The sequence below is a fragment of the Equus caballus genome, chromosome 7, assembly GCF_041296265.1.
Source record: "Equus caballus isolate H_3958 breed thoroughbred chromosome 7, TB-T2T, whole genome shotgun sequence".
Lineage (NCBI taxonomy): Eukaryota > Metazoa > Chordata > Mammalia > Perissodactyla > Equidae > Equus > Equus caballus.
The window spans coordinates 100,219,569-100,246,866 of record NC_091690.1 but is presented as its reverse complement, the minus strand read 5'-3'; the positions used below and the strand labels follow the sequence as shown (position 1 = coordinate 100,246,866).

Below are 27,298 nucleotides of genomic sequence, written 5' to 3'. Positions count from 1 at the left end.
ATCTGACAGGAGCTTCTCTCCAGCCCCTGGGACACAATGGGGTCCAGTCCTTGCCGGTCCCAGGGCCACTGTGCCGCTCCTGTGCACACACCTCCTGCTGCAGAGGCACTCAGGGCCCGGGGAGCACCGTGACAGGGCCCAGTGACAGGCCCAAGCAGGGAGGTGGGAGCCTGGGGAGAGGGGAGTAAGGCCAGACTGTACCCAGCTGTTAGATTTGGGTGCAAAGTCAGGGTGAGATCGTGAGCGTTGCTGGTCTGCTTCTGAGCCATGAATGCCTGAGACCAACGGGTCCCCAAGGTTGGACCAGGCTCAGGTGCGGATGTTAATGGACCTGGCCGAAGGGGCTGAATGACCATGGAGTGTAGACAGATCCTGCCTCTTTCTGGTGGCTTGCAACTCACTTCATCCTTCTGGCTATTTCCTTACTGAGGGGGCAGCGCTGGAGGAGCACCTCCCGAGCTGGCTGTGTGCGTCAGAGTCCCCGGGAGCCTGCTCCACCAGGACGCCGGGCCCCCTGCAGACTGACTCAGGGTCTGGGAGGGCGTTCCGCAGGCTCCCCAGGGGATTCTGATCCACACAGTGTAGGAGGACCCGTGCTAGATGAGCCCCGAGGGGTCTTCCGACTCGAACACCCCTTTGTTCTAAAGTTCACTCCCTGGGGGACGAGAAGGCATTTACCTCACACAGTGATCAGGCAGCATCAGAACCAGATGCTTCCTCACTCGCTTGTTGCATCCTAAGAAATCATCAGGTGGGGGCTTATTCAAAGCCAGTTTCTCGTGTGTGGGGCTGAAACCCTGGGCTACGCTCACCCCTCCTGTCTTATCCCCTAGCAGATCCCTTCCTCTCCCGGAGGTCACAGCTGGGCCAGAAAGACAAACTCAGGCAGGCCTCAGGCGAGTTTAAGCAGTCTGCATGGCCGTTTTAGAAGTCTGCATTTGTGGGGTCACACTGGGCCCTTGCTTTCCAGCTGCCTGGGCCCCCCACACCTGGGTGTCCGACACCAGCCAGCCTCAACCCGTTACGATGTCTGCTTGGACCCCAACTTCAGTCTAGGTCGGTCTCTCCCCTCCTGTCTCCAGCCCAGGCCTCTTTCTCAGCATCAGACCCAGACGCCTCTTGGAGAGACAATTCGGTTATGTACTTAATTAGAGGCCTGGCATGTAGTGGAGGCTAATAAATGCTAGTAATGATGTCATTACCACGGGGGGGGGGGAGTCTCCTCAGAGCCCCTCAGGCTCCTCGACTCCACCTCCTCCCACCGGAGCCCCTGGCTTCCCCCACCTTCCCCGCAGCCTCTCCTCTCCGTCCCCCTCCACCAGACCGCGAGTCCTCCTGGGCTCTTCTGTCTCTTTTATTCTGATTTGTCTTCAGACCTCATGCAAAATCTCTCCGGATTCCATCTACCTTTCTCCATCTCCACTGTCACGTCCCTCATCCAAGTCACCAGCATCTTTGCAGGACCGTGTAGTTGCCTAATTAGTCTCCTGCAGACATTGTTGTTTCTGTCTAACCCATTGTTCAATCAAAGCCATGATTCCCGTTTTACTCAACAGGTTTGGTCTTGCCTCTTCGCTGTGTGCAACTCACGTGTCGGCTTCCCAGTGCCCCGGCTCAAATCCAGGCTCCTCTGCAAGACCCTCCCTAGTCTGGCCCCATCCCTCTCTGGCAGCCTGTGTCCAGCCCCCAGGGCTTGTGTTGCCTCTGGGATGTGCCCTGCTGTCTCTGGGCCCCCACGTATGCCGTCCAGGTTCACTTGAGTAGTCCCTGCATTGTCCTCATTTCTCTCAGGTCTTCCCTGACACCAAAGACCAAGTCAGGCCCTGCCAAGAGCTTGCGGAGCCCCTGGCTTTCCCCACACTGCGTCCTGGCTGCATCCTCTCTAGACCCAGGCTGCTCGAGGGCAGGGGCTGTCACGTCCAGCGTGTCCACAGCCTCTCTTCCATGCCTGGCATGCGCTTGGAGCAGAGTGGTGCACAGTAAATGTCTGCCGAGGAGAGGAAGAAATTGAGATGAGACGAAGAAAGAGGAAGAGGAACCAGAAGAAACACAACCAGCCCCTTCCCCCTGCAAAGACGGGGCGAGAGGGCACATCACCCCACCCCATACTGAGAGGTCTCTCTTACTCAGGGCTGTAACCCACGTCCAGCAAAGAGCAGGTGTGCTGTGCAGGTTGTGGAGGGCCGAAGTCATTCCAAGAACTTTTTCTGAAGCAACAGCATAATGTACAGGCAGCTGAGAACTGGACATCCGCATTACTGAATTGCAGTTTTTGTGATTTTTTTTTTTTTTTTGCAGGGAAAGACTTGCCTGAGCTAACATCTGTTGCCAATCTTTCCCCCTCTCTCTTTTTGTTTTGTCCCCAAAGCCCCAGTGCGTGGTTGTATATTCTAGTTTGGGTCCTTCTAGTTCTTCTATGTGAGCTGCCACCACAGCACGGCTACTGACAGACGGGTGATGTGGTTCCACACCCAGGAACCAACCCAGGCCGCTGAAGCCGAGCCCGCCAAAGTCTAACCACTAGGCCATCAGGGCTGGCCCTCCAAGAACTTCCCGACAGAGACGAGAACCAGAGGAATGAGTAGCCAGAGAACAACTACTTTCGTAACAAGGCTTGAGGAACAACTTGACTTTTCAGAGTAAGTACATGTGTACGAACTCTGATAAAAATTAAAACCTGAAAAAAATGAAACAATGGAAAAACTTCTCACTGAGTGCCCTGTTGCCACTGCCAGCCAAATCAGATTGGGTTAAGAACTTGTAAATAGGAGGTCTATTATCCAAACACAACACCTAGAGAAAAGGTCATTCTCAAGGTCACAGAGACACTTAAGGAAACGCAGTTCATCCACTGCAGTAAAATGGAGGTTCTGGCTTCACCACCTAAGAAGCCAGAATGGGGAGAAAACGTGAACTTGGAGCCCAGAGAGCCACCACTCAGTGCATGTGTGCCTTTGGGAAATTTCAGCCTTCCCACTTTACCTTCTTTCCTGTGAAACTGGGAAAATAAGACCCACCTTGCAGGGGTGTTTTGAAGACAGAATACAAAATTCAAAGCGCCCAGCATGGCCCTGGCTACCAGGTGCTCCTGGACGGACGGCATTGCTGGAAAGAAGGCCTCCGTGTCAATTATTTAAGGGTGCACAGCTGGGCTGGGATCCAGGGAGCTCACGAGATGCTGCTCTCCCCGTGGGAAGAGGCTCTCTTTCCTGTCAGTGCCTGGAAAGAAGGATGAGGTGGCAGCGAATGAGGGGAGCAGTGGCACAGACACGCATGGGAGATGCCGAGGGAGAGCCTGGTTCTCGCTGGGTCTCGGGGTCATGTGGAAGCGCACAGCTTTTCTTCCCTCTTCCGTCTCCGGGCTGTGTTCTCGAGGAAGCCCGGGGAGGGCAGCCAGTGGCAGGGGCCCAACGGCAGGCAGAGACTTGTTAACCAGCCTGCTCATCTCCCCAGGGCTTTTTTAAAAATGAAATTCATGTTCTGACATTTTGAAAGACAACATTTTTTCTTATTTCAAAGGCAAATCATGTTCATTCTGGAAAATTCATACAAGCAAAAAGAAGAAAAAGATGAGCTCAAATTCCACTGCTAGATAATTATGGAAGCCTTTGGAGTCCATCCTTTCAAAGTTTTTTCTAGGCACTGAGTACATTAACCAGATGTCTTGTATAACAAACGGGATCAAGTGGCACGTTCTGTAGCCTGATCCTTTCCACTGAACAGCTTTCCACGTCAGGAAATGCAGGTGTCTCATGTCACGGTGGGCGACATCCGTGGTCAGAGCCACAGGTGTCATGGTGCACCCCCCCAGCTGGAGACTCGTAGCTTCTTTCGTGAGCGTAATTCAGTGGCCAGCTTTGTAGCAAACCTGTATACAATCCCCTTGTTCCCGCACAGTGAATTCTCACATTGTCTTAATTTTCTCAAGAAAACAGGACAACAAGACAATGTGATTAGAATGTTTAAATCGTAAGTGGGCCTCTTAGGCGGGAGGAGGGGAGAGGCTGTAACTCAGCTTTATGCTTTTTATTTCCAGTTCTGTTCAACCTCCAGATTTATCACAAGTGCAACCTCATTTCTAGTCAACAAACAAAAATTAAGACACAGCCACTGTCCTTAAACAGATTGCAATCTAAGAGCAGAGATAAGAGATACAATAACTATCTCTACTAAGTGAGTTTTCTCTTCCAAGTTAATACAAAAGTACCTGGCTTTTTACCATAAGACACAAGGATAAGATGGACACAATAATATTAACAATAGCTGATGTTTAGCGAAGACTGTCTATGTCTGGGAACTGTTAAAATATTAAACGGAATCTTGCATTAAATGCTCATCATCACTTAATCCGCACGTCAGCCTATGAGGTAGGTACTAGGGTTATGAACATTATATTGTTGTGTGAATCGAGGCACAGGGAAGGTCAGTTGCCCAAGGGAACTCAGCTCGTGAGTGGCAGAGCGCGGATTTGATTCGAGGCCCGTTGAAGCTGGAGCCCTCTGCCGCCGAAACACCGTGACATGGAGCAGGTGCCGTGGTCTAACCTGGGCACCGCGGTCTGCGCATGACTTGCTCACTTCCCCTGGTGGGGTCCCTGGTGACCAGGTGGTGCAGCCTCCACACGCATGGCGGCTTTCCCCAGGTCCCGTGGCCTCTCTGCTTGGAGAAGGTCGGTCCCTCCTGCGTTGTCACCACCCGGCTTCCTTCCACCTGAGCCCGCCGAGGAGCCACCTGCGGCAGATCGCTGGGACCTCAGTGACGCTCTCTCTGGCCGCCCCGAGCTGGCGCATTTTGATGTTGTCGCTTGTACCCCAGTCTTCTGTCTGTGTCCTTGTGGGTCGAGCCACCAGCAAGCCAACGGGCCTCTCGAAGACTTCCGGAGGGGCCTCAAGGCCGACAAGCCAGCTTCAGCGCGAATCCTCTGTACTTGGAACTGCGCCTGTCTGACATAAAGTTTTAGATTATTTGCTAAAGGATTTCTTTTGGTTCCTTAGCATATATTTTTACCTTTAAATGACTGTCAATTCCTAAAGGATATATGTCAGACTCAACCAGCTCGATGGACTGAGCATCTCCTTGCATCAAGCCCAGGAAAAAGTGCTTCCCACACAGTCTCCAGAGCCCACGTGCCGCCAGAGAGCCCGCCAGCGCCGCTCCTGTGAGGGACCAGGGCAGGAGCTCCGCGGAGTGGAGGGCCCAGGCCCAGGCTGACAGCCTCAGCTGGAGCGTCCTCTGACCCTCCAGTGCCCGGGCGTGCTCTCCACGCGCATCTTTCTTCAACTCTGATCTTCGCAGCACAGCACATACTTGCCGTGGGTTGGGTTCCCTCATCTGATGTGACATTAAGTGTCCTCAGCTTCTGACAGTTAACAATCGCATGACCTCTTTTCTCTTAAACATGTGGACTTACAAAAACCATCTTTCTTTCTTTAAAACAACAAACACACTTTGATGATTTTCTGATAAATCTACAACCTCCATCAGTCACTAATGCCATGGGTTGAAGTCTAAAAATAACCATGAATAATAAAATTGTTGATGCCAAAACATGTGAGGACCTTGCTTTGGTGTAATAATAAAATGGCCACCACTTACCAGCTGACCACAAAGCACTGCGCGTTCCTTAGTTCATCCTCATTCTCTCCCGGAAAAGGGGCTCCTGTTGCCGTCCTCAGAGGAGGATGCTGAGCTGGACTCAAGGAAGCCATCTGCTTCTGCCTCCACCCCAGGCCTGTGACAGAAACACCGCTTATCTCTCTGGGCCTCAGTCTCCCTCTGCTGGAAACATGACCCCCAGTGACCTTTACAGTGGGGACCCTGAATGTTTACTGAATGTTTGGGGACTCTCAATCTGCTTTTTTTGTATTTAGTTCCAAATCCCAGTCACATATAAATAGCTTAGGAATAGTGTCACCATGATTAATACACTGCTAAGTGCTACACCTTTGTCATTTAATCCATTCAGTTTCACGTCATAGTAGATCCATTGTGAAGTTTTAAAAATAGTTAACACAATAGTTCTAAAACTCAGAAGGACTATCAACCAGCAGCCTGGTTTTATAGGCATTGATCTGTCTGACCTCTGGCATATGACTCGCAGTAGGGACAACACAGAGAAATCACTAATGTCACACTCTTGAGTCCCTTAAGAACTTGCATGTGATTGTGTCCCATTATCTGCAAAACACCTGTGAAGAGAGAATCATTATCATGACTACAATGCCCACTGTGCCGTGAGAACAGGCTCTCCAGGAGGAGGTGGCCTTCATCACGACCACTGTCCCCACTGTGCCGTGAGAACAGGCTCTCCAGGAGGAGGTGGCCTTCATCACGACCACTGTCCGCACTGTGCCATGAGAACAGGCTCTCCAGGAGGAGGTGGCCTTCATCATGACCACTGTCCCCACCGTGCCGTGAGAACAGGCCCTCCAGGAGGAGGTGGCCTTCATCACGACAACTGTCCCCACTGTGCCGTGAGAACAGGCTCTCCAGGAGGAGGTGGCCGCCATCATGACAACTATCCCCACTGTGCCATGAGAACAGGCTCTCCAGGAGGAGGTGGCCTTCATCACGACAACTGTCCCCACTGTGCTGTGATAATAGGCCCTCCAGGAGGTGGTTGCCGAGACCACAGAGGTCTTTTGCAGCAGAAGTAGAACTCAGTCCAGCCACTTTGGTTGCATCTTTCCATGCACCGACTCTGCATGGCGTCCCCTGGTGCTGAGTTTCTGATCCCACCATTCTTTGCCACAAATTTTTTAAATAGTAGTAATATTGGTGGTAGTTTCACCTAGAACGTTTTATCTTGGAGCCAACATTGTGGCTGATCAGGGGCTGGGGTCCTCCATTAGGCCTGGATGTGTCTCCTGGATCTACCAGTGTTAAATAGGGGACCCCATGTTCCAGTTTTCCTGGGACAGTCTTGGCTGTCTCAGCAAGTGCTGGCTCACCCCTGATACTTGTGGGCCCCAGGTGGCAGTTAGAATGGAAAATGGTCCATGGGCCCCTCCACCATGTTTCTTGCTACCAAGGGGCCACATGGTCACGTTGTGGATGCCGCAGCTGCATGTTCACACTGAGTCCCCAGCTGCTCCTCGGATCCTTTGGGCCTGGATGGTGCACGTCTGTGGCTTTGTCTGCCCTTTGGCAGATCCACCCGCGGGCACACGCAGGCTCTGGAAGAGGCTCAGGGTTTGGGGGCCGGGAATCTGGGGTGCCACAGGGCCTTGCAGCATGATCTAGAGGCAGAGGTTGCGGCTCTGAGTGGGCAGAATGCTTTCGACCCCTCCTCCCAGGAGGAAATCCCACCTGAGGAGGAGCACAGAGGGTTCTTCTAAATCCCAAAGTAGGCAGGACAGTTGCCCTGGACTTGGGGAGGTACTCATGAAGAGGGCGTCCTGGTCTGCACTGTCATCTGGGTAGTCATCTGCTCTCTGAGCTGTGGGCTTTCCCTCATCTGTAAAGTGGGAAGAACAGTGCTGTTCCCACGGCCCCCAGCTGTGCTGCTCCCATATTCCCGCTGGCCCGCCTGAGCAGCACCTCCTGCTCCTGTGAAGGCCCAGGGGGCCCTGTGACTTGCTCTCACCAACGAAGGTGAGCATGGGCGATGTGGGGATGTACTCCTGGGCCCCCACACCACAGCCATTGTGGACAATAGCCCAGAACCACAGCAGACTCTGCAAAAGCAAAAATGAACCCACTGTGGCTTTAAACCACTGAGATGACGGGGCTGTTTGTCACTGCAGCACAACCCAGCTCATCCCCTTTCCTACAAGCACCAGCTTTGCGGTGTCGTTGTGAGGTTACATGGGAGATGGCTGTAAGTCCTCGGCATCATGCCCGGCACACAGCTGTTAGTATCTATGTGGACGACAGGAGATGCTTATGTGCTTCCACGGCACGAATACCTTGAGTGGAAAGTGACCAGTGCTCACGTCCCCCTCTCCTGTGCCTCAGCCGAGCCTGGACTCTGCTCTACCTTCCACGGGAAGACTACAGAGGTACTCGAAGCCCCGGGATGTTGGGATCCCAGCCTTGGACCCCGCAACCGACCAGAGCTGGGAGTGCAGGTGGAGTCCTGGGGACAGCTCCAAGTTCATGTAAATCTCATGAATGCAAGAGCTGATGACACAGTTGTCCCACGGCTCACATTTTTAACCCTTCATTGTGAGCCAGAGAGCGAGCTTTACGGCACTGGGGGTTCTTGGTGCGGAAGTCTAGCACTATACTCGTTCTGAGAGCACCAAATCTCAGACGCGTGGACTTGGAGGGAACCGGATTTTGTTATAAAGGTGGCAAAAGAAATCCAGAAAAACTTAAAAACAGTCCAGCCAGCCATTCACCACGTCAGTCTGAGAGGTGTTCTCGCTGAGCTGCTAACAAGTAGCCGTGTAGACGGTTTGCTGGGCACTTCTGAGCAGACACGATCCGCCTTTGTAACAAGCAGCGACTACGATCACCCGAGCGGGTGAAGACAACCTCCAGGTGTTGCTGGCTTTCTAACTACGCTTTTGTTACACTCGAATTCATTTGAAAACCTACAGTAAGAGACAAGAGGTACAACATGTGTGTTCGTGTTTTGCTTGGACAGATTTTGGCTCCTAGCAATTAATGCTTTCAGTCACATTAAGCATATAAATAATGCTTTGTGACATTACAGTATTTCCCATTACAGATCAATTTTGTAGCATTTATTCATAATCAGACTTGAAATGTTACCTAGAAACAAAATATGTTTTCCCTGAAACAGTCAGACCCTATTAGGAACCTAAGCCTTTTCACATCACCATGCTAACAGTTACGGCCCCAAGCTGAGGTTTTCTTTCCTTAAATAGTGTTAAATTCAGCCCCAGAAGCACTAGTCTCTTTGAGGGTTCTCTTCTTATGTGCAATGACTTGAAAAACTTAGGGCTCAGAATACATTTAACATCTTACTATGTGCAACTCAATAAATCAACCAGTGTTCTTTTGGGGGAAAAATAATGTTAGCACCTTTTAAAAGTGTTATGTGTATAATTAGGTTACATGATGCGATTTTCTCACTTTTAAAGGACGGGTTTTCATTGCTTAAAAATAGGTGTCAGCCTATTTCTAGGTAAGAAGAGTTCTTCTCATTCCCTAACCACGTAACCCCATGCCATGCATGAGCAAAGAAATAAAGGAACACGTCAGGTTCAAGATCTGGGGCAGCAGAACGTTGTGCTAAACAGCCAAGACGGAAGCCAGGGACACCTGGAACCGAGTTCTGGCCCCGCCGTCTAACCACTGTGGAATCTTCGCCAGATCCCTGACTTCTCATTCAGCAAAGGTTAGCTATTTTACAGGATTCTTTCTTCGTAAGGAATTTTCTCTTTGATTAAAGCTAAGAAGCTCTCGTCCACTCAGCAGATGATCGCACAGTCTTATCGTAGGAGAGGCTCTGCTGCTGTCGGTCCTGGGAAACAGCAAAGGCAGACCAGACTGCTGCTCCCACAGAGCTTATATTCTGGCTAGGGGAGGAGTCCCAACAGACAAACAAGATGACGTCAAACGGTGCAGTTGGTTGCTGCTCCCCAAGATATGTCTACCTCCTAACCTCTGAAACTTACGAATGTGACCTTACTTGGAAAAATGATCTTCACAGATGTAATTAAGGATCTCGAGATGAGAGTCTCCTGGATCATCCAGGTGGCCCCAAGCATCCTTATGAGACACACAGAGAGGAAGAAGGGGCCGTAAGATGGCAGCAGAGACTGGAGGGATGCAGACACAGTCAAGGAAGGCTTGGAGCCACCAGAAGCTGGAGAAGCAAAGGAAGGATCCTCCCCAGCAGTCTCCCGAGGGAGCACGGCCCTGATGACACCTGGATTTCAAGCTCTGGCCTCTAGAACTGAGAGTAGTTTCTGCTTTGAGCCACTTACTTTGTGGTGATCTGAATGTCAGCCCTAGGGAACCAATACAAATGGTAATCCGTACCAAGAAGAAAACAAAGCGGGGTAGGGGCTCAAATGGAGGCTCCTGTAAGGGGTGGGGTCTGGAAGGCTGCACTGAGGGGCTCTAGCCAAGTTACCCGAGGATGTGGAAGACGGCTGTTCTGAATCTGAGGGGACATTATGTGTAGAGGGTCCAATCTACGAATGAAGGTGGTGTGTTCAAGGACCAGAAAGAGTCAGTGAGGCTGCGACGTGGGAGGTGATGAAGCAGAAGGCACCAGGGCCTCAGGGCCTCGCAGGCCTGGGTATTTCTGGATTTTCTTCCAAAGGAAATCTATCTCAGAAAGATCTTACAGTTAGAATGACCTGCAGGTCCCCTAACTAGCATCTAGAAGGAAGGAAGTATATTTATTAAATATGTAAATACAAGGACATTCTGAACATTCTAATAATTGGATTTTGAAAGCCCAGAACCTCTGTAATCTTACCTGTGTAATCCCACGCACTATTTACTGCCATGTGAATGATAATGCCGCAGCACAGGTGAAGTTGCACAGCACAGGACACAGTGGGAAATCTGCAGCGGGATCCTTTATTTCCTTCACTTTCTACTTATAAGGTGGAATTTCAACCTGTAAAAGCATTCTTCCAGTCCAGCCAATGGCTTGGAACATCGCTCTGTCCTGATTCCATGTGTGCGCAGGCCCCGGGCAGGTCTGAGCAGTGGGGTCACCAGGGTGCATGCAAGGGGCTGTGGCACTCCACGAGGCCGGCTTCCCTGGGTCCCACTCCCTCGTTCCAAACAGTGATCAGCAAGGAACAGATTGTATTTCTACTCACTTTTTCAAAGTGAATCACTTGCATGTCAAGAAAATTTTCTCAAGTGTAATAGTGTTTACCATTTTCCTATAGTTCTTCAAATGCCTGACACTCATCTTTGCCCTACTTCTAAAATTCCTTTGTTTTTCACATTATCTTTCTTGATTGCTTCTTATTGTAAAAACAAAAAAAAATAAAGATGTGGATCTGTTGTGCACATTAGCAGGTCCATACAGAAAAATGCACAGAGGTTTTATATACCATTTACACTAACAGCTCAGAGTACAAAGTCAAGAAAGAAGAATCTGAAGTAATAGACTTGCTCTGAAATAAGGCTACTAGGATGACACCACTGCAGCTCGATCAGAATTTCCCCTCACCAACTACTCTACAGTGGCAGACGTAAAAAGTCTGCAGTTAAAACAGTCACTCCATATGCTGCCCCCCAACGTCTGAATAACAGTGCTTTTCCACTTTTGTTCCTCTTCAGTTTAAATTTAATGGAAAAAACTAAAAAATCATGTTTTAGCAATGTATCCCCATAGAGCCCTGCAATTTACCAAGATTTTCATGTGTTTTGAGAGAAATCTTACTGAAACAATAGAGATGACTATTTTCCAGTAAAGATTGAGTGAGAAACAATCTTAACCCCAATCTGAGGTGATAAACTCGTTTTGGGGGACACAGGTGCTGAAATGTGAGAACTGCTGCCACCTCGCGAGGGAGCGCGGGAAGCCGTGACAGTCCGCCCCGCGGCAGCGGCGGCATCAGAGCTCGTCGTGGTTCTTGGTGAGGTCCTCCCCATAGTTGGTGGCTTGGCTTCCGACAAACATGTTCCAGTTCTCGAGTATCTCCTCTTTAGTCAGCTTCTCATCCTGCAGGAGAGGAAAGGGCTGTCACGGAGGCTCCGGCACCTAGCGACGGTTCAGCACGAAGCTCACGGCCATGGTTTGCAACACTGAAAATCCTCCACTTAATAATTAAGAAGCTGCTGGATCCCTCCTGCATCTACCATTACTGCCCTGCCAAACCCCAGCCTGGAGCAGCCTTCTGCTACAAGCATTGTGCTAAAATGTATCGGTCAGTCCCCAAGGAATGCAGAAGCTGGACTCCAGTGATGTCTACAGGCGGTGCTGCCATTCCCAAAATGGGCCTCAAAGAATGCCACTCCCCTTTTATGGCCTGACTGCAAAACTTGACTGTCTTCCAAGAATTTGGAGCAGTGATCAAAACGGGAAGAGGCAGGACTTCTTTCTAAATCTCGTTAATCTGTTCATTTGGATATTTATCAATAGCTGTTGAAGAGCTGGGCGTCAGATCCAGCAGTGTGAGCTCCCCTGAGGGGGCCTGTGTTTAACGGGCTGGGCTTCCTTCTGCCTGACCCCTCACGGATGTTTGGTAAATATCTGCTGACTGAAGGAATGGAGGGATACGCTCATCCTAGGGCAACACAGGGTGTATTTCTTACACCCAGGCCCTGCCCACAGCAAACAAAGTCACGGGTTCTGCAATCCTGGGAGATGGGAGTGGATGTAAGTGTGTGGCCCACAGCAGACTTCCCACAGGCCCGGGAAAGTCTGGGCCTAATGAGCTCGCCGTGGGTCATCACCGCACTGGCTCAAGTGTAAGGTCTCTAACGCAGGGCAGGAACAAGAGAAGTCACAAGGACACACGTGGCCGCCCTGCCAGTGCTATCCCCAAAGACGCAAACAGACCGGATCTCATGGAGAACATCTCCCTTCAAGGAACGATTCCAGAAGAGCGTGCAATACCTTGTTCTTATCTGACTCGTACACCAGGTGCCTGGCCTCGGCCTGCGCGTGGTCATAGTCCTGGGGGAGGATCCAGTGGCGAATCTCATCTTTGTCCAACTTCCCGTCCTTGTTCAGATCCCGGAATTCAGTGAACTGCTCCCGTTCTGACAAAACCCAGTCTGGCTCAGGGCCATTCTCCTCGTGGGAAAACATATCCGCTGGAAGGGAAGGCGGTTCTCGGTTATGGAGACAAGTGGGAAGGTGATGGTCAGAGAAACTCGGCCTCTGGAGTTTGGGGAGGGGGAGGACCAATCAAGAGACCCAACCCAAACATCTGGTGGGCGGTTCCTGGGGACGGCCATGCAGTGACCGGTCCACTGCGAAGGCCGCTCTGAGGAGCAGAAAGAGCTGAGCTCAGGAGCCAGAAGATGAATCCTGGCCGTGGAGCTCGTTCGTTGCCTGGGACTAAGTTACTTAGCTCAGTGTGACTGAGTCTTGAGTTGCCTTGTCTGTAAATGGAGGTGATTCATAAACCACGGGGTTATTATGAAGGTCAAATGGGGCGCTGTCTGTGAAAGCCTTACACAACCCGAGCTGGCACCATGTGGTGAAAGCCAGTATCAGCACCAGCACCTTCTACCTTCGAGGGTCCAGATGCGCCCCAAGTACTCCACATGCATCTGTTCCCGTGGTTCTCCTAACAGTCCTCCGAAGCAGGTGTTATTAGAACCCCACCTTACAGATGAAAACACGGAGGCAGAGCCCCACCCAGGGCCCAGGGTGAGCGTGGGCTCGAGCTGCATAGGAATCTGCCCCCACCCACGGCTGATACCTCCGTGTATTACAACTGTTGTTTAGATCATTTCCAAAGGGCTCTCCCACATTTCATTTTATTCCACCCTTACAATTCTACACGATCATTGTCCTTGTTTTGCTAAATGGCAGGGAGAGGAAAGAAGGCAGGGTGTGCGCACTGTTGGCCGAGTCAACCCATCTTCTCGGAAAAGGGAGAGACCCTGTGGGCAGCTTCTCTCTAAGGGAAGTACAGCTTGGAAACGTCAGGTGGTGCAGGGGCAGGCGGCAAACGTAGGTAAAGGAGAGCAAGACCCTTGATTCAGCGGCAGGATGGACCCACACCTGATGTCAGCACTGTAAGAAATGGCCGTCACACTGGCACACTGGTCAACCTGAGCTTCATGCAGCCCTGCAAGCATGGGCGCTGGTACCCCTCTTTACAGATGAGGAAACCAGGGCTTATCATGGTCATATGGCTCCCAGGGCCACATGGCCAGTAGGTGGAGAAGCCCGGACTCCCGACTCCAGTGCTCTTCCAACTGTGCCACACCACCACTGCTCTTCCTCTCGTCCCTGCCTGAAGAGAAGGCTCCCCGTAAATGAAGTCACTTCTTGGACAGTCCATACCTCGGGCCTCTCTGACTGCAAGTCGCTCAGAGTTCTCTTCTCAAGCACGACGCCCCCACCTCCCACTCCGCCCAGGGTGAGGAATGGAATGCTTCTTTCAGGCAAAGCCACCCCAAGAGTTGGCCCCGACTGCACATTTCAAGGCAGAAGTCAGGAGGGCCAGGAGGAGCATGCACATCTCCTCAAAAGCACCCACTGCCTGTCTGATCCGTCGGCCTTGTCTGTCCGTCTGATTCTACCTGCATAGTCAAGGGCAGACGTCCATGGCTCTGCGGCTTCCCTCCCGCAGCAGGCAAGAGGAGGGCCTGCTGCCTGTGCTGGGGAGGGGCTGCCAGTGTCTTTATTCTACAGGGACCCCTTAATTACTGTTCCCACAGATGAACGGAGAACAGCACTCGGCCCTACAGAGAAAATACAATTTCTAACGACTGGAGAAACTCTGCTCTTCATAACTGAAGGCACTTGTTCTTGTGTGTGGGTGGCAAAGAAACACAGTCACAGACAGAGACTGATGGCCACGTGGGCGCTGGTTCTACGTGGAAAGGAAATTAACTGCCCATATTAAATACGTGTACAAAAATCATGTGTATCCCACCCTCAAATGATTTTCCAGCTTACGTCATTGAGGCTTGGGAAGAGGTGTCGTGAGCAGGCAGCCTGCAGTTGGAGCTGTGTGCCAAAGCCCCAAAGGGGCAGCCCTGAGGGTCAAATGGAAATTTCCATGTTGCCTGCTCCGGGCCTTTGCGCTCCGAGGGCTACCGGCTGCAGGGCAGGCTGGAACCAGCAGCCCAGGTGCATTAAGCTGAGCCGTCATTCAGCCGGTGCTCAGGACCTGCAAACACTCCTCTTGCTGTTAGGTGGAGCCCCACAGAACAAACTGCCAGGTATGGGACTCCCAGAGAGAGGATCAAAACCAGAGGCACGAGATGCACATCACAGGCTTCACCTCTTCAGGAGGGAAGGCCTTTCTGCGCATATAAACAGTACCGCGGACCACTGCTGCGTCCTCAGAGCCACCAGGCCCTGCTGACCCACGGCCAGGCTTTAGTCTTTCCCAGGAGTGCCTGCTCCAGCCTCACTGTGTATCTGTGGGGTCCCCAATCCCGTTGTGCAAAGGTGAAACGAGACAGCGTGATGGGGGCACCCAGCAGAGCCAGGGCCGAGGGCTGGACACCCTCTTCTTCCTCCACTGAACGAGGCCTAACAACACCCCCCCGGACACGGCACCGCTAGGGTGTTGGGACAAGCCCCTCCCCCCAGGTCACGGAGTGACACCTGCACACTTGCAGCTGTTGCTAAGAGAGAAGTCTGGGGAGAGCAGTCAGACACGCGGGTGGAGGAGTGTGGCCCAGTCGGGACAGCTGAGCAAGGCTCGGGCTGCGCTCACCAATGTACTCGTCCTGATCCACAAACCCGTCCCCGTTCTTGTCGATGTCCTCCAGAGTTTCCTGGGGAGCAAAGGAGAAAAGAGAATCCAGGATGGCTCTATGCTCTACATACATCTGAGACGCAGCCGCTGCCCCCTTTGGCTTTTATGGCTGAAGGCCCCGCTGACTCCTGGCTCCTCTCCTTTCCTCCCTGGGCATTTGTGTCTTATCTGTAAACAACAGGCAGTAGCCAGCCCTCCTCCCCGACCCCACAATTTTATGCGAAGAACACTCTCTTCAAATGAAAATATACCTTAAGTCCAGAGGCTCTGATTCTGCCTGGAAGCCCTGACAGGCCACCACCTCCACCATCCCCCCAAACCACCCCCTGGGTACCGTGAGGAACCCAGCCTGAGAACCAGTAGACTAGAGGTAATCACAAACATGGATTCCAGAGCCAACTGGACTACGAACACTGAGCTGGTATCAGAAAAATATGAAAAAGTCAGCAATTAAAGTAAATAAAAGTATATCTGACTTTTGAACATATTATGTTCTGTATTTAGTACACCTGACTTCTTAATCAGGTTTTTCGCTTGCGTGAATAATTAAATGAGTTTACTGTCCATTGTTGCAGTGACTCAAAGGCATCCTGGGTTGAAGAAAATAGCCACCCCGAGAGCCAAGAGCCAGTCCAGAGGCACGCAATCCTCTTGTGGATAATTCCCCATCTTCATCATCCTCTGCAAATTAGCTAGCACTAAATGCATGTTGGGTGGTAAAGAGAAATGATTCTTAGAGCCACTGCCCAATCCTTAGGGTCATGGGGGTCATGAGGCCGAAGCATGAGACAAGAGTGGACCCATCCACCAACTGGACAACTGGATAAATAGTCCAGGCTGATTATAAACAAAGGTTCGGCCACTTGTCTCCCAGCATGGAAGCAGCTGGAACTGGCTTGGGATATCTCCCCGGAAATAGATGATGGCATTTATTTTATTGTTGTGGAAAATGAAGACATTCGGGATCTACGAGACCCTGTGGAAAGCAAGCTCACTCAGAGGCCTCAGGAGCACAGACATCCCGTAAAGCCCAGGGTCTGAGCCATCACCCTGCGAACACCCAGCCCTAAGGGGTGTGTCCTTCCCAGCCAAGGTTTTCCTTCAAGTATCCATGTGGCTCAACAACCCAGCGCATTCCACTTCAGTCTTTTTCTAGTTCCCTCAAAGCTGAAAAATGGGATAGAGACTAGCCAGTGGCCCACTGAGCCCATCCGCTCTTTCGGGGCTCACACCTCAACTGTACTTCCTGCCTCATCAGATCAGGGGGAGCCCATGGAATGTCAAAGGAAGGGACGGTGCATTCCTGGCCAGGACAGGAAAGGGAGATGGTGCCTTCTCCTCACGCCCCTCTCCTTTCCTTTGTCTACCAGCTGGTTGTGCTAGGATGATCTTGAACCCACAGGACAGCAGAGTACAAAATGGAGTGACCTGAGGGGGCTGCCAGCACTGGAAAACCACCTGGAGAATTCACCTGATGGGGCCATCTTCACTGGCCTTGGTCTAGGCAAGAAATAAGCTCTGGTTGCATTAAATGGCTAGGATGGGGCTCTTTGTCACAGCAGCTGGCCTGCCCTGACTAGTTTACCAGGTCGACAGGTGTTCCAATACATTCCATGCCAGGGCCCTTCTCCAAGTCCCCTCAGGCTGAGGAACGTTCTCTCTCTGGAAGAAGGGACAAGACTGACATAGCTTTCGTCTCAGTCTTTTCCAGGCCAGGCTCTCCGTCTTACCAGAACCACAATTTCCTTCATGTGCTCGAACTCCTCAGGGTGCAGGAAGGCCGTGAACTCCTCCCGCGTGGCCGTCTGGTCACCGTCGCGGTCTGCAGCCTTGAACCTCCTCTCGTCGCGTGGCAGCATCTTTTTAAAGGTGTGATGGTCTGAACTATCCTGAAACTCTGCCGGGTTTCCTGCAGGGTACGTGCAGAAACGTTCAGACAGGGCTGCTAAGGAAGAGCTTTCCCTCCAGATCACTCATCCTTCACGTCCAAACGGTACACGAGCGACAACGGTCCTGACCCATCATGTTCTAGGAAACATTTTATTGCAGACAGCCTCTGGCGTCTGTCCCTTCACCCCACAGTCCAGACCCTAATGGCTCATCAGGGCACTGCTGCAGGTGGTTGAGAGCACAGGCCGAGACCATCCCAAGGTCATACTTCTCTTTGCAGAACCTGCTTTCACCTGTCACTCTTGGGTCCAGAACACGCAGAGGCTCCCCAGTACCCACGACATTTTCTCTCAATGTTGCTGCCTGGCTTTCAAGATCTCCCTTCATCTGGCTCTGAAAGTGTGCAACCTCAGCTCTCTGCAGACCTGTCTCCTTGCTGGCTCCGCCATGTGCCCAGTGGGTCTGCACCCTGGGCTCTGCACACACCCCTCCATGATGGCCCCAAACGAGCACGTCTTACATCCAAACTCTGCCCACTGCCAGATGCACTGCTGCCTCTCTGCCCTCCGGCTGACCCTCTGCCCCACCTGTCTCTCTCTCTCCAAATACATATCCATTTTTCAGGGCCCAGCTTCCAAACCACCCTCTACCAGGAAGCCTTCCTTGACTGCTCCTGCCCACTCAGTCCTTGCTACCTGAAACTTGACAGCATTTAGAAACCGTACCACAGACATGCTTCCCCTCTGCTTTGTTCTCTTGCGTGCCTCTGAGATGGTGAGCTCAGGCTGGGCAGCAACCCAAGTCATTTCCATTAGACCCTCGACTCGTGCACTACTCACCACCTATGGCTTCACTCAGCATAAGTAGAGCAGGATGTCACAAGGGCAGGGTCTACCCTTTGGGTTCTGCATCTTTGGGGAGATGCTGTGACATCTCCCTGGGGGGGGTGGATATGACAAGAGGGCAGAGTCTCCTGCGAGAAGCTCATCATGCGCCCCACCGTGCCACAGCTCCCACAGCCCCTCTTACCCAGGTAGTAGCCGTAGGTGGCTTGTTTGTACTCTTCCCAGGAAATTTTATCGTCTTTGTCCCGATCATAATCCTTCCAGACTTTGGCGACATTATCATAGATGTATCTTTTTTGTACCCGTTTGATCCAGGTTTTCAGCTCTTCAGTGGTGACAAAGCCGTCCCCATCATTGTCGATTCGATCAACAATCTTCCTGTAGTAAAAAAACCCACAAGACTATTATTAAGGCTTGTGTGATCCTGATCCAGAAAAAGATCAAACACTTGCAGAATCAAAAATGCATTAACAATTGAAATAAAATCACTGATCCGATGGTGCCGGAAAGGATCTTAACATTTATCTTTTCCAAGGATGGTATGCCTTCCCCGCCAGGGCGAATGGCAGGCACGACTAGTGGAGCATTCCCCTCCGTCCTGATAAACCCAGACGTGGCCTTGGGATTGTTTTCAACACTGGGCTCTGCGGGTGGACCCTACCAACTGATTAGGGCTGACGTGTACAACGAATGCTGGCAGTCTCCCCTGATGTGGTCCAACTCCCTCATTCTAGAGTAATGCAAACGGAGGCCAAGAGAAACCGGGTGACTTTTCCAAGACCACACAGCTGGTGTTTGGTACAACTGGAGCAAGAACCCATGTCCTCTGGCTCTGGGTCCGAGGCAAAAAATGGGAAATTCTATGTAAACCGAAAGACAAGTAAGTTCTTTGTTTGTTTTTTTTTTAAAAAAAAAAGCTCATCACCTTGGACTCCAAGACTTGAAACGGGAGGGGACTAGATCTTGTTGGACAACACATAAAATGTTGGGGATGCAAAAGCCTCGACTGCACAGGGCCTCTGCAAGATGAGCTGGGCAGCACAGGCCTGGCTCGCACAGGGACGATTCCTGTGTCCACTGCTGTCTGCTGCTCTGCTGGCCCAGGTCCCAGCGATTTCCCACTGGACCCCACTGAGGTGCCCCAAGGCCTGGTCCAGAGCAAACCTCAGGGTGGGTCCATCTCTAGGCAGAGGGTCCCAAGCTAGGGACGCCATCCCTGTAGGGAACTTCGAAAACACCCACCAGCTATTCCAGTGTTTAAGAAGTTTTAGCCGGTAGTCCATTTACCTGGGATGAGGACATACTGGCTAGTTAGGGACTTGTTTCTTCACTTTGGGCTGGAATGGTATCAACTCAGTGGTAAAACTTTCAGAAGTTCTAATTGGAAGTTACTCTTTGATTAATTAGAAATGGGAAATGAATTCATTAGTACTTATGTCTCTATCTCCCTCCTGAACCTGCACAGCCCAAACTCCTCTTTCCCTGGCAAGTGTGGACATTACTAAGAGCTTTAATGTGTCCCTTCATTTGTAATTTTAAGAGATCTCTAGACTGAAAGACTGAACCTCAAGCATCTTCAGGCTTCATTTCAGGAAATCACAGCCAGACACAGCAGAATTCTTTCAACACCGCGTAGTGTTCAGCCTACCTACTACGTGCCAAGCACTGCTCCAGTCCTGGGGACACAGCGGTGACACGCCCATTGGTTCTCCAAAGCCAGTCAAGCAACAGAATCTCAAACCAGCAGAGACCTAAGGACGCCAGGTGGTGTACAACCTTCTTTTGTGGAAAGGATAGCATCTAATCCATCCAAACAGACACCCGGGACATAGCTCAGCTCGACACACAGTAACTTAACAAAGAGTTGTCAGAAGAATAAATAAGATCGTACCCTCTTCGAAACTCTCAGAAGTAAGCTACTGGGAAAGGCAGCCAAGAGGTGGATGAAGCGAACACTGTCCTTGGAACCCCTGGATCTGTCCTCAGCCCGCTGAGGCTCGGTTTCCCTGACTGTGAACTCGAGCCCCTACTCTACCAGGCATGTTGCGAGGAACCAAGGGGAGAAGGGGCCTTGCCTCCCTCGGGACGACAACCCAGATCACAGGGGGATGGAGCACTCAACAAACAGCTGGAAAGGACAGAAGTGACAAAGCCTCCAGCAGAGCCGGGCAACGGGACGTCCCTGCCTGCCACCCCTGGGGCTGCCAACTCGCTTGCCAAGGACTGCCCCGGGGGGCAATGGTCCTCAGGGGTCAAGGGAAACAAGAACGTGGTCTGTACTGAAACCACTCAGATTTTAAACGTTGGCAAGTAACGTACACTTTTTCTAAGACCGAGTGGCACGTGTGTGACTATGTGTGGCCTAGGGTCCCCACTCTGCAGCCCTCTGGCAGAGGTGTCTTCAGAGGCCTGGAAGCCATCACGTTTTCAGGACCTGTGGTCAGGCGGTGGTGACAGGGTTGCCCGGATACGGCCATGCTCCTCCCTCAGCAGCCCTGATTTGGAGGGGCTGTTGCACCAGAAGCTGTGGATAGAGGCGGCTTCTCATGCCCCATCCCACATTGCACCCATCACCTCCAGCCCTCTGCCCCCACCCCAGACTCTAGCCCCACTTACCTGACGGGTGAGCGGTGTGTCCACCACCCATTGGTGGCTCAGGCCAGAGACCCAGACGTCACCCTGACTCCTCCCCCCTCTCCCCACCCTCGCTGAGTCCCAAGCAAGCACTGCCACGTCTCTACCCTCCTCATGTCTGGCCTCACCCCTCCTGCCGTCGGACCGGCCGTGCCTGGTTCAGGCACTCATCGCCATGGGCGCCCGGTCTCCCTCTCGTGCCTCAGCTATGTCCTCCACCCCACTGCCAGTCAGACTTTCCCCACAAGCTTTTGCGGATGATGACATTTCAGCCACGTCAGGATAACATCTAATCTCCACTTCTCAGAGGTCCCTCCTGCTCTGCCCTTGGTATCCCCTCCACTCCCACCTCCTACTTCTTCCCAACACTGTCAGACACCCCTTTACTGTCCCAACACCCCCTGTGCCCAGGACAGGTTGCAAAACCCTTGTGAGCGGGCTGTTCTTGCCAGGACTGCCTTCCCTGCTTTACACCCGGCAACTCCAAGTCATCCCCAAGCCCTGATCAGATGACACTCCAAGCCTCCAGCCCCTCTTTCCCACCTGAAGCCTGGGGGCTCCTTCTCCTGGATGTGCTCACTGCGGTCTCTACAGCTACCTTCACAGCAACTGTGCATAGTGTCTGCCTGTGTCTCTCTCCTCCACATTTGACTGTAAGTGCCCTGAGGCCCCGCACACCTGCTGGGTATCTAATGCCAGGCTGGCGCACAGCAGCCGTTCAAATGTTTGTCACATGAACACGTGAATGAAGTTAAGGTGTTTGTACAAGGATCAAAGCCAGGCCAAGTCCATCAGCACTTGCTGTCACCTCTAGGCTCACTGGTCACGACAAAGGCATGACCCTGGAATCTCTAGGACTGCAAATACAGACTTCCGTTCTGCAAACCCCAAAACCTCTCCTGCTTCTCCCAGGTGAGAATGCTGCAAAGCGCTGCCACTCAGGGTCCCAGAATAAACCAGCCTCCAAGGGCCTCAAAGCAATAGACAGACTGACCCCTCCATGGCCCCCACGGTCGAGTCCCAAACAGAAGAGAAAGTGCTTCTCTGCAAAATAAAAGGTGATTGTTTGGAGGTGACTTTGAAGTTCAAAGACCTTTTTATGAGAATGGCAGATGGTGCACCTGCACAATACGCGTAATTTAGCCTCCTACTCTGACCCACTACGTTGCCCGTGGCAGCCCATCACACAGGGATGGCTGCGCACTTTTTTATGTAGCTGGACACCCCGGGGCCTGGTGCCCAGCAGGCAGGGCTATGGGCCCCTCCCCAGCCCGCCTCCATGTGGGCCCCGCTGGCTCCATGGAAGGGTTTCCAGAGGCCTTTGCACAATGCCCCGAGTGCCTCCCAGGGCCGAGGAGAGGGTGCACTGAGGTGTACCAAAGTTTTCTTTCCCCGGTTTGGTTTCTGACTCAGCTGCCTTCCACAGTGACATTCACGATGCACCCCACGCCACCCGCCAGCTCTGCCCTCAGTTCCCTCAGTTGCCAGGGGGCTGGGCGCCTCTGCAGACACCCCTGGAGACAAGTGGTGACCAGTTTCCATTTCCACCCCCATCCCCTACCCCCGAATGCCCCTCCCTTCTCAACAACAGAAATGTTACATCCCTACTTCAGATTTACGGGGCGACTTGGCAGAAGGCAAGAACCCCAGCTGGGCCGGGGACCCAGGCCAGGAATCCAGCCTCTCCTTTGCCTTTCCTCTGGACTTTCATCCACTTAAGTTCATCCTAGAGACCTTAGCAGGGTCTCGGCCCTCCTGTCTGGGAATTCTGGGTGTGGGGAAGAGCTCATGTCGCCAGAAAGCCACCGTGGACAAATTCCTCTTTGTCCACTCCCCCTTCCTTCTGGGGCCAACGCAGGGAGGGCGCGCCCTCCGGTCCTGGCCGCCGCGGCCGCCACGTTCTCGCCTCCACGCGAGTCCGCGGGCCCCTGCGCCCCCCGCGCGGCCTCACCCCAGCCGGTCCTTGCTCTCCTCCGAGCTGAGCTGGTCGAAGGTCTTGGAGTCCTCCTTGCCCAGGAAGGCCTCGTGGTCGTACTGGAAGCTCCGGTTGTCCTCGGGCGGCCGCTCGCCCAGCTCCGAGTCGGGCCGCACCACGCGCTCCTTGCGCACCGTGGGCTTGGCCCGCAGCGCGCGCGGCCACAGCAGCAGCAGCAGCAGCAGCAGCGCCGGCAGGAGCGCGGGGCCAAGGCGCGCCATGGCCGGGCCGGGGCTCGGAGGAGGGGCCGCGGGGCCGGGGCTCGAGGAGGGGGCGCGGGGCAGCGGCTCGGGGCGCGGGCAGCAGCGGGGACGCCCGGGCCTGCACCGGGAGGGGAGGGCAGAGCGCGGGCGGCTCCGGGCGGGCGGCTCCGGGCGGGCGGCTCCGGGCGGGCGGCTCCGGGCGGGCGGCTCCGGGGCCCCTCACGCGCCCATTGGCCGCCGGCCGCGGGGGAGGCCGGCCGCGCAGCCACGTCGCCGGCCCGGGTGGGGGGCGCGCCTCGGGTTGGCGCGGCCCCTCCGCGCATCTCCGGAGGGCGGGCCGGGCGCGGGCTGGGACTGGAGGGCCCACGGGAACCGGGAAGTTCTTTGTCAAGCAACAGATGTGCGGGGTGAAGTCCCCTCCCTTCTCCCAGCTCCGCAGAACTGAAAGGACGGAGGCGCCGCCCCTCCCCGACTTCCAGCCGGGAGCCCGAGTCTCAGCCCCAGACCCGGCCCCAAGATGTGCCCCTAAACCAAATTCACCTCCACCTACCCAAACCGGGAGTCTGCTTACAAATGCAGGCGAGAGGAGGAGACCCGGGCGGGCGAGGTCGCCTGGAAACGAGGGTCGCAAACTCAAATGTCGAGGAGGGCGGAGCGAGCGACTTGAGCAGGACCAGGCACCAAGTGAGCGGTCGCGCACCCCAGCTGGCAGGCGTGCGGGCCCCAAGCTGGCAGATAGTCCCGTTTCCCAAAAAGAAAGCGGGATTTCCAATGTTTATGTTTTCATTTCCAAATGATGGCGACTCATTTTACAAAAGCACCGCATGACTCACACGAGTCTTGTCTGTACACTGATGCGGAGTATTGCCGCTCGCATAAGGGGAGCTCGGTGGAACTCCGAGCCGTGATGGAATGTTCTGTCTCTGGGCTGTCCTACAGGTAGTGGCTGTTGAGTGCACAGGACGTGCAGCTAGTGTACCTGAGGCATTGAAAATTTAATGTAAATTTAAACTTGAATAGCCACATGTCGCATACGGGACAGGGCCGGTCTAGAGCAATCATTCTTTCTGTGTCACAGCCTTTTGAGACTCATTGAAAGCCATGGACCTTCTTCCAGAAAAATGCACAAGCAGCTACTGGCTTGCATGTTGGATTAAAGTGTCAGAGGAGTCGGAGTCTTCTGAAGCTGCACTGTGAGCCTCAGATTAAGAATTTCTGTAAAGCTAAGCTGTGGTTGAGGAGAGCAGCCCATCCCCAGGGCCCAGACAGCTGTGCTCCAGAGCTTTCCCTCTGTCCTGCTCCGTCCCCCATCCCTGACAGGGTAGGAAAGGTCACTGGATTGTGCTTCTTGCAGGATGTCAGGACATTGAAAGCAGCATAGATCCAAATACTTTTCTTATGAAGACTTTTTTCAGTCAATTAAGGAATAATTACTGTGTGCCCACTGTGGCCTAAGCACTGGACTGTGTGCTGAGGACACGGGGGAACAAGACAGCCATGGTCTCTTGGAGAGCTGTAGAGTATATGAGCAGATAGTCATTCATTCATTCACTCTTCAATATGCTGAGCACATGTAGATGTCAGGCCTGTGCTGGGCACTGGTTCACTGAGCAGCCACAGACTGCAGATCAGTGTGACTATCAGGGAGGAAGGCATTCAGCATTACGGAGACAGGACCAGACTTGGGGATGGATTTGGCAAGGCTTCCTGGAGGAAGGGGTGTCTAGATGAGACCGCAGGTGAGTCGGATAAGCAAGACAGCGGAGGTGTGGGTGTGGGAGAGGAAGGAGCTGGCAGAGAGCAGTCGGGTTGGAGGTGATGTCCTTGTGACCTGCACTCCTGCATTGGCTGGCAGTGGGAGGTGAGGACATGGTCCTTGGTGCCTCGCCGCGGCCACTGACTTTGACGAGGCAGGAAGTGCTGTGCTTGAGAACAGACTTGTCCACCCTGCCAGTCCAAGGCCTGAACTTCTAGCAACAGAGACGCCTGACTCGGGTGTGTAAGAGCTCCCTATGAGGGTGCAGGGGCCCAGGTGGGTGGCTCAGGACATTTGTGCTCATCAGGCAAGCAGGATGTGAGTTGTTGAGTGAGGAGGAGGTGTGGGAGGAGGCAGAGAGAGGAGATCAGAGCTAGAGAAGAGGAGGAGGATGGGGCTGGGCATGGGAAGGTGGGCGAGAAGGAGGACACTTTGCTTCTTCCCAGCTTTGCCACGGGCAGGCGGGCCCCTGGCTTGATCCAGGCTCTCAGGAATGAGGAGGGTATGTCCTTTGCCCCTGTCCTAGTTGGCTTCCTGCCAGGCACAAGTGGATTCCCAAGATAGATTGTTCCAGGTGGTCTTGGCTCAGGTGGGAACTGCCAGAGAGTCCCGGCACTGCCGTGACTGCCGAAGAGTATGCGTCACCTCTCAGCTTGCCTGCTTTACGTCTCACTCCTCCACCGCCTGTGAGAGCCAACAAGCCCTCTCAGCCGGAGGGCGGGGAGTCAAGCTGAGGCAGCACAGGCACGGTACATCCCTGCGTGATTGCTTTCTTCCATTTCACAGCTGCTTCTGTTTCTTCCCATGTGCATGTGTGGCTAAATTTATTGCCCTCTCTTAAGTTGATCTCTGTTCTTGATGAGGCAAAGGAACCAGAAGCGAAAGGGGTGACATTCAGTGGCTGGTTGAAGTGGTGGCTGACCAGTGAGGGTATGTGGTCTGTGTGTGTGGTTGCAGGTGACAGCCTGCAGCAGAATCCAGCCGGAAGTCACTAAAACAAGAAGAAAACTTTTCATCTCACGTGACAAGACATCTCAAGTTAGACCACTTCCAGATCGGTTAGGTCAGCTGGCTCGATGTCATCATCAAGGAGCCAGCTTTTGTGGGTTTTTTTCCCCTCAGAGGCAGGGAAACGAGGACTGCTCCCTCTGTCTCTCAGGAGGAAATGTCCCAGCAGACTTCCCCACATCTCTTTGGCCAGAACTGTCACATGTCACGTGCCTACGCCTGATCAGTGATGGGCAGTGGGGGTGGACCCTGCAGGGCTGATTTAGACAAATCGGGATTACTTCCTGGGGCTGGAGGATGTGTGGCTCCCTCTGAAGCGCACGATGGGGTCTGTTGGCAGGAGGAGCACGCCGATGCCTGTGTCCGCTAGGAGGAATCAGGATTGGCTGCTTCATGTTTAAAAGCACTCTGAGCGTTCTCCCTCCTGCCTCTCCACCATTCAAAACCACACATGCTCTTCAAGGCCCATCTCAAAAGTCACCTTCCCCCAGAAGTTTTCCATTATACCTCAAATTAGAATTGATGGCTTCTTCCTAAAGATGCCCAGAGCCTTTGTACCTCACACTTAGCGCCTTTCACAGTCTGCTTTGTAGTAACCAGTTTTCCTCAGTCTCTCCTAATTCTGAAACCCTTGGGAGGGAGGACCGCATGTGATTCCTGCCTATGTGCGCAAACCCAGGGACTGGCACATGTGTTGCCTTCTCACAGGAGTTGACCCCATAGGACAAGTTTGCTGTGAGGCCAGGGACCATTATTTCGGGTTCCTCACTGTACATCCAGCACCCAGCACAGTACCTGGTGTGTAGTAGGTGCCCAACAAATATTGCGAATAAATAATAGAATAATAATAGCTACTGATTTCTGCTTCTGGTCGAGATGGAGTAAGGGAGGACTAGGTTTACTCTTCCATTGGAAACAAACAAAAACAGACAGAATATATGAAACAACTGTTTTCAAGGCACTGGACACCAGGCAGGGAAGGACATTGGAAATAAATAAGGAGAGTCCTACGATTGCCCCCCTTTTCCACCCTGACGGCTTCCGGGCCTCCATGCAGGGCGGGGACTGAGAAGACGCCCTGAGTCGAAAAGAGAAAGGTGAGTGTCCAGAGAGACAAGTCAGACATGTTTCCTGGGAGAGAGTGCCAGAAAGTGGAGAGTTGCACAGAGGGGGAACCCCAAAGATCCACAGAGGATCCCCGTGAGCATTCAGTGGAGTCCTGATCAGAGCACCTGAGGTCGAAGAACAAACCCACTGAAAGGATTGGCAGGAACAGCAAGTGCCGGAATGGTGCCTGTCCCCACCCGCTGGACTAGGAGTACTCAGAACTCATGGGGCACTGGGGAGAGCTCGCCTCAGTGGTGGGGAGTAATTAGCCCTAGACTGAGCACTGCCCCAGAAAATGCCCAGCAAGCATGAAAGCAAGACTTGCTTCCAAGTAACTGGACTTTATCCCAGAAAAAATTTTAATGCAAAAAAATATCCAGCACCCAACGAGGTAAAACTCACAATTACTAGCATCCAATCAGACACAACGAGGCATGAAAATATGACCCAGGATGAGAAGAATCCACCAATAAAAACTGGCCCAGAACTGCGAGCCAGCCTGGTAGTCTAGTAGTTAGGGTTTGGCGTGCTCACCACCACAGCCA

At 52.9% G+C, this 27,298-nt stretch overlaps 1 protein-coding gene and 1 long non-coding RNA gene across 3 annotated transcripts; both read right to left on the bottom strand.

Annotated features, from left to right (window-relative positions):
- Positions 1-3,486: 3,486 nt before the first annotated feature.
- Positions 3,487-5,950, bottom strand: LOC138925068 (uncharacterized). The gene is made up of 2 exons (XR_011440761.1): positions 5,596-5,950; positions 3,487-4,939 (listed from the first exon to the last, which is right to left on the bottom strand). It is a non-coding gene; the product is annotated as an uncharacterized lncRNA (long non-coding RNA).
- A 4,533-nt stretch (positions 5,951-10,483) lies between these two features.
- On the bottom strand, positions 10,484-23,114 carry RCN1 (reticulocalbin 1). 2 transcript variants are annotated; one of them, XM_023646210.2, is made up of 6 exons: positions 22,656-23,114; positions 18,255-18,448; positions 17,066-17,244; positions 15,294-15,354; positions 12,503-12,702; positions 10,484-11,605 (listed from the first exon to the last, which is right to left on the bottom strand). In XM_023646210.2, the coding sequence occupies exons 1-6, from the start codon at positions 22,898-22,900 to the stop codon at positions 11,498-11,500; spliced, it is 987 nt and encodes a 328-aa protein (XP_023501978.1). In that variant the 5' UTR covers positions 22,901-23,114; the 3' UTR covers positions 10,484-11,497. The 2 variants fall into 2 exon arrangements, with proteins under 2 accessions (XP_023501978.1, XP_023501979.1); XM_023646211.2 differs by lacking the exon at positions 22,656-23,114 and adding an exon at positions 19,719-21,045.
- Between the last annotated feature and the right edge of the window lie 4,184 nt (positions 23,115-27,298).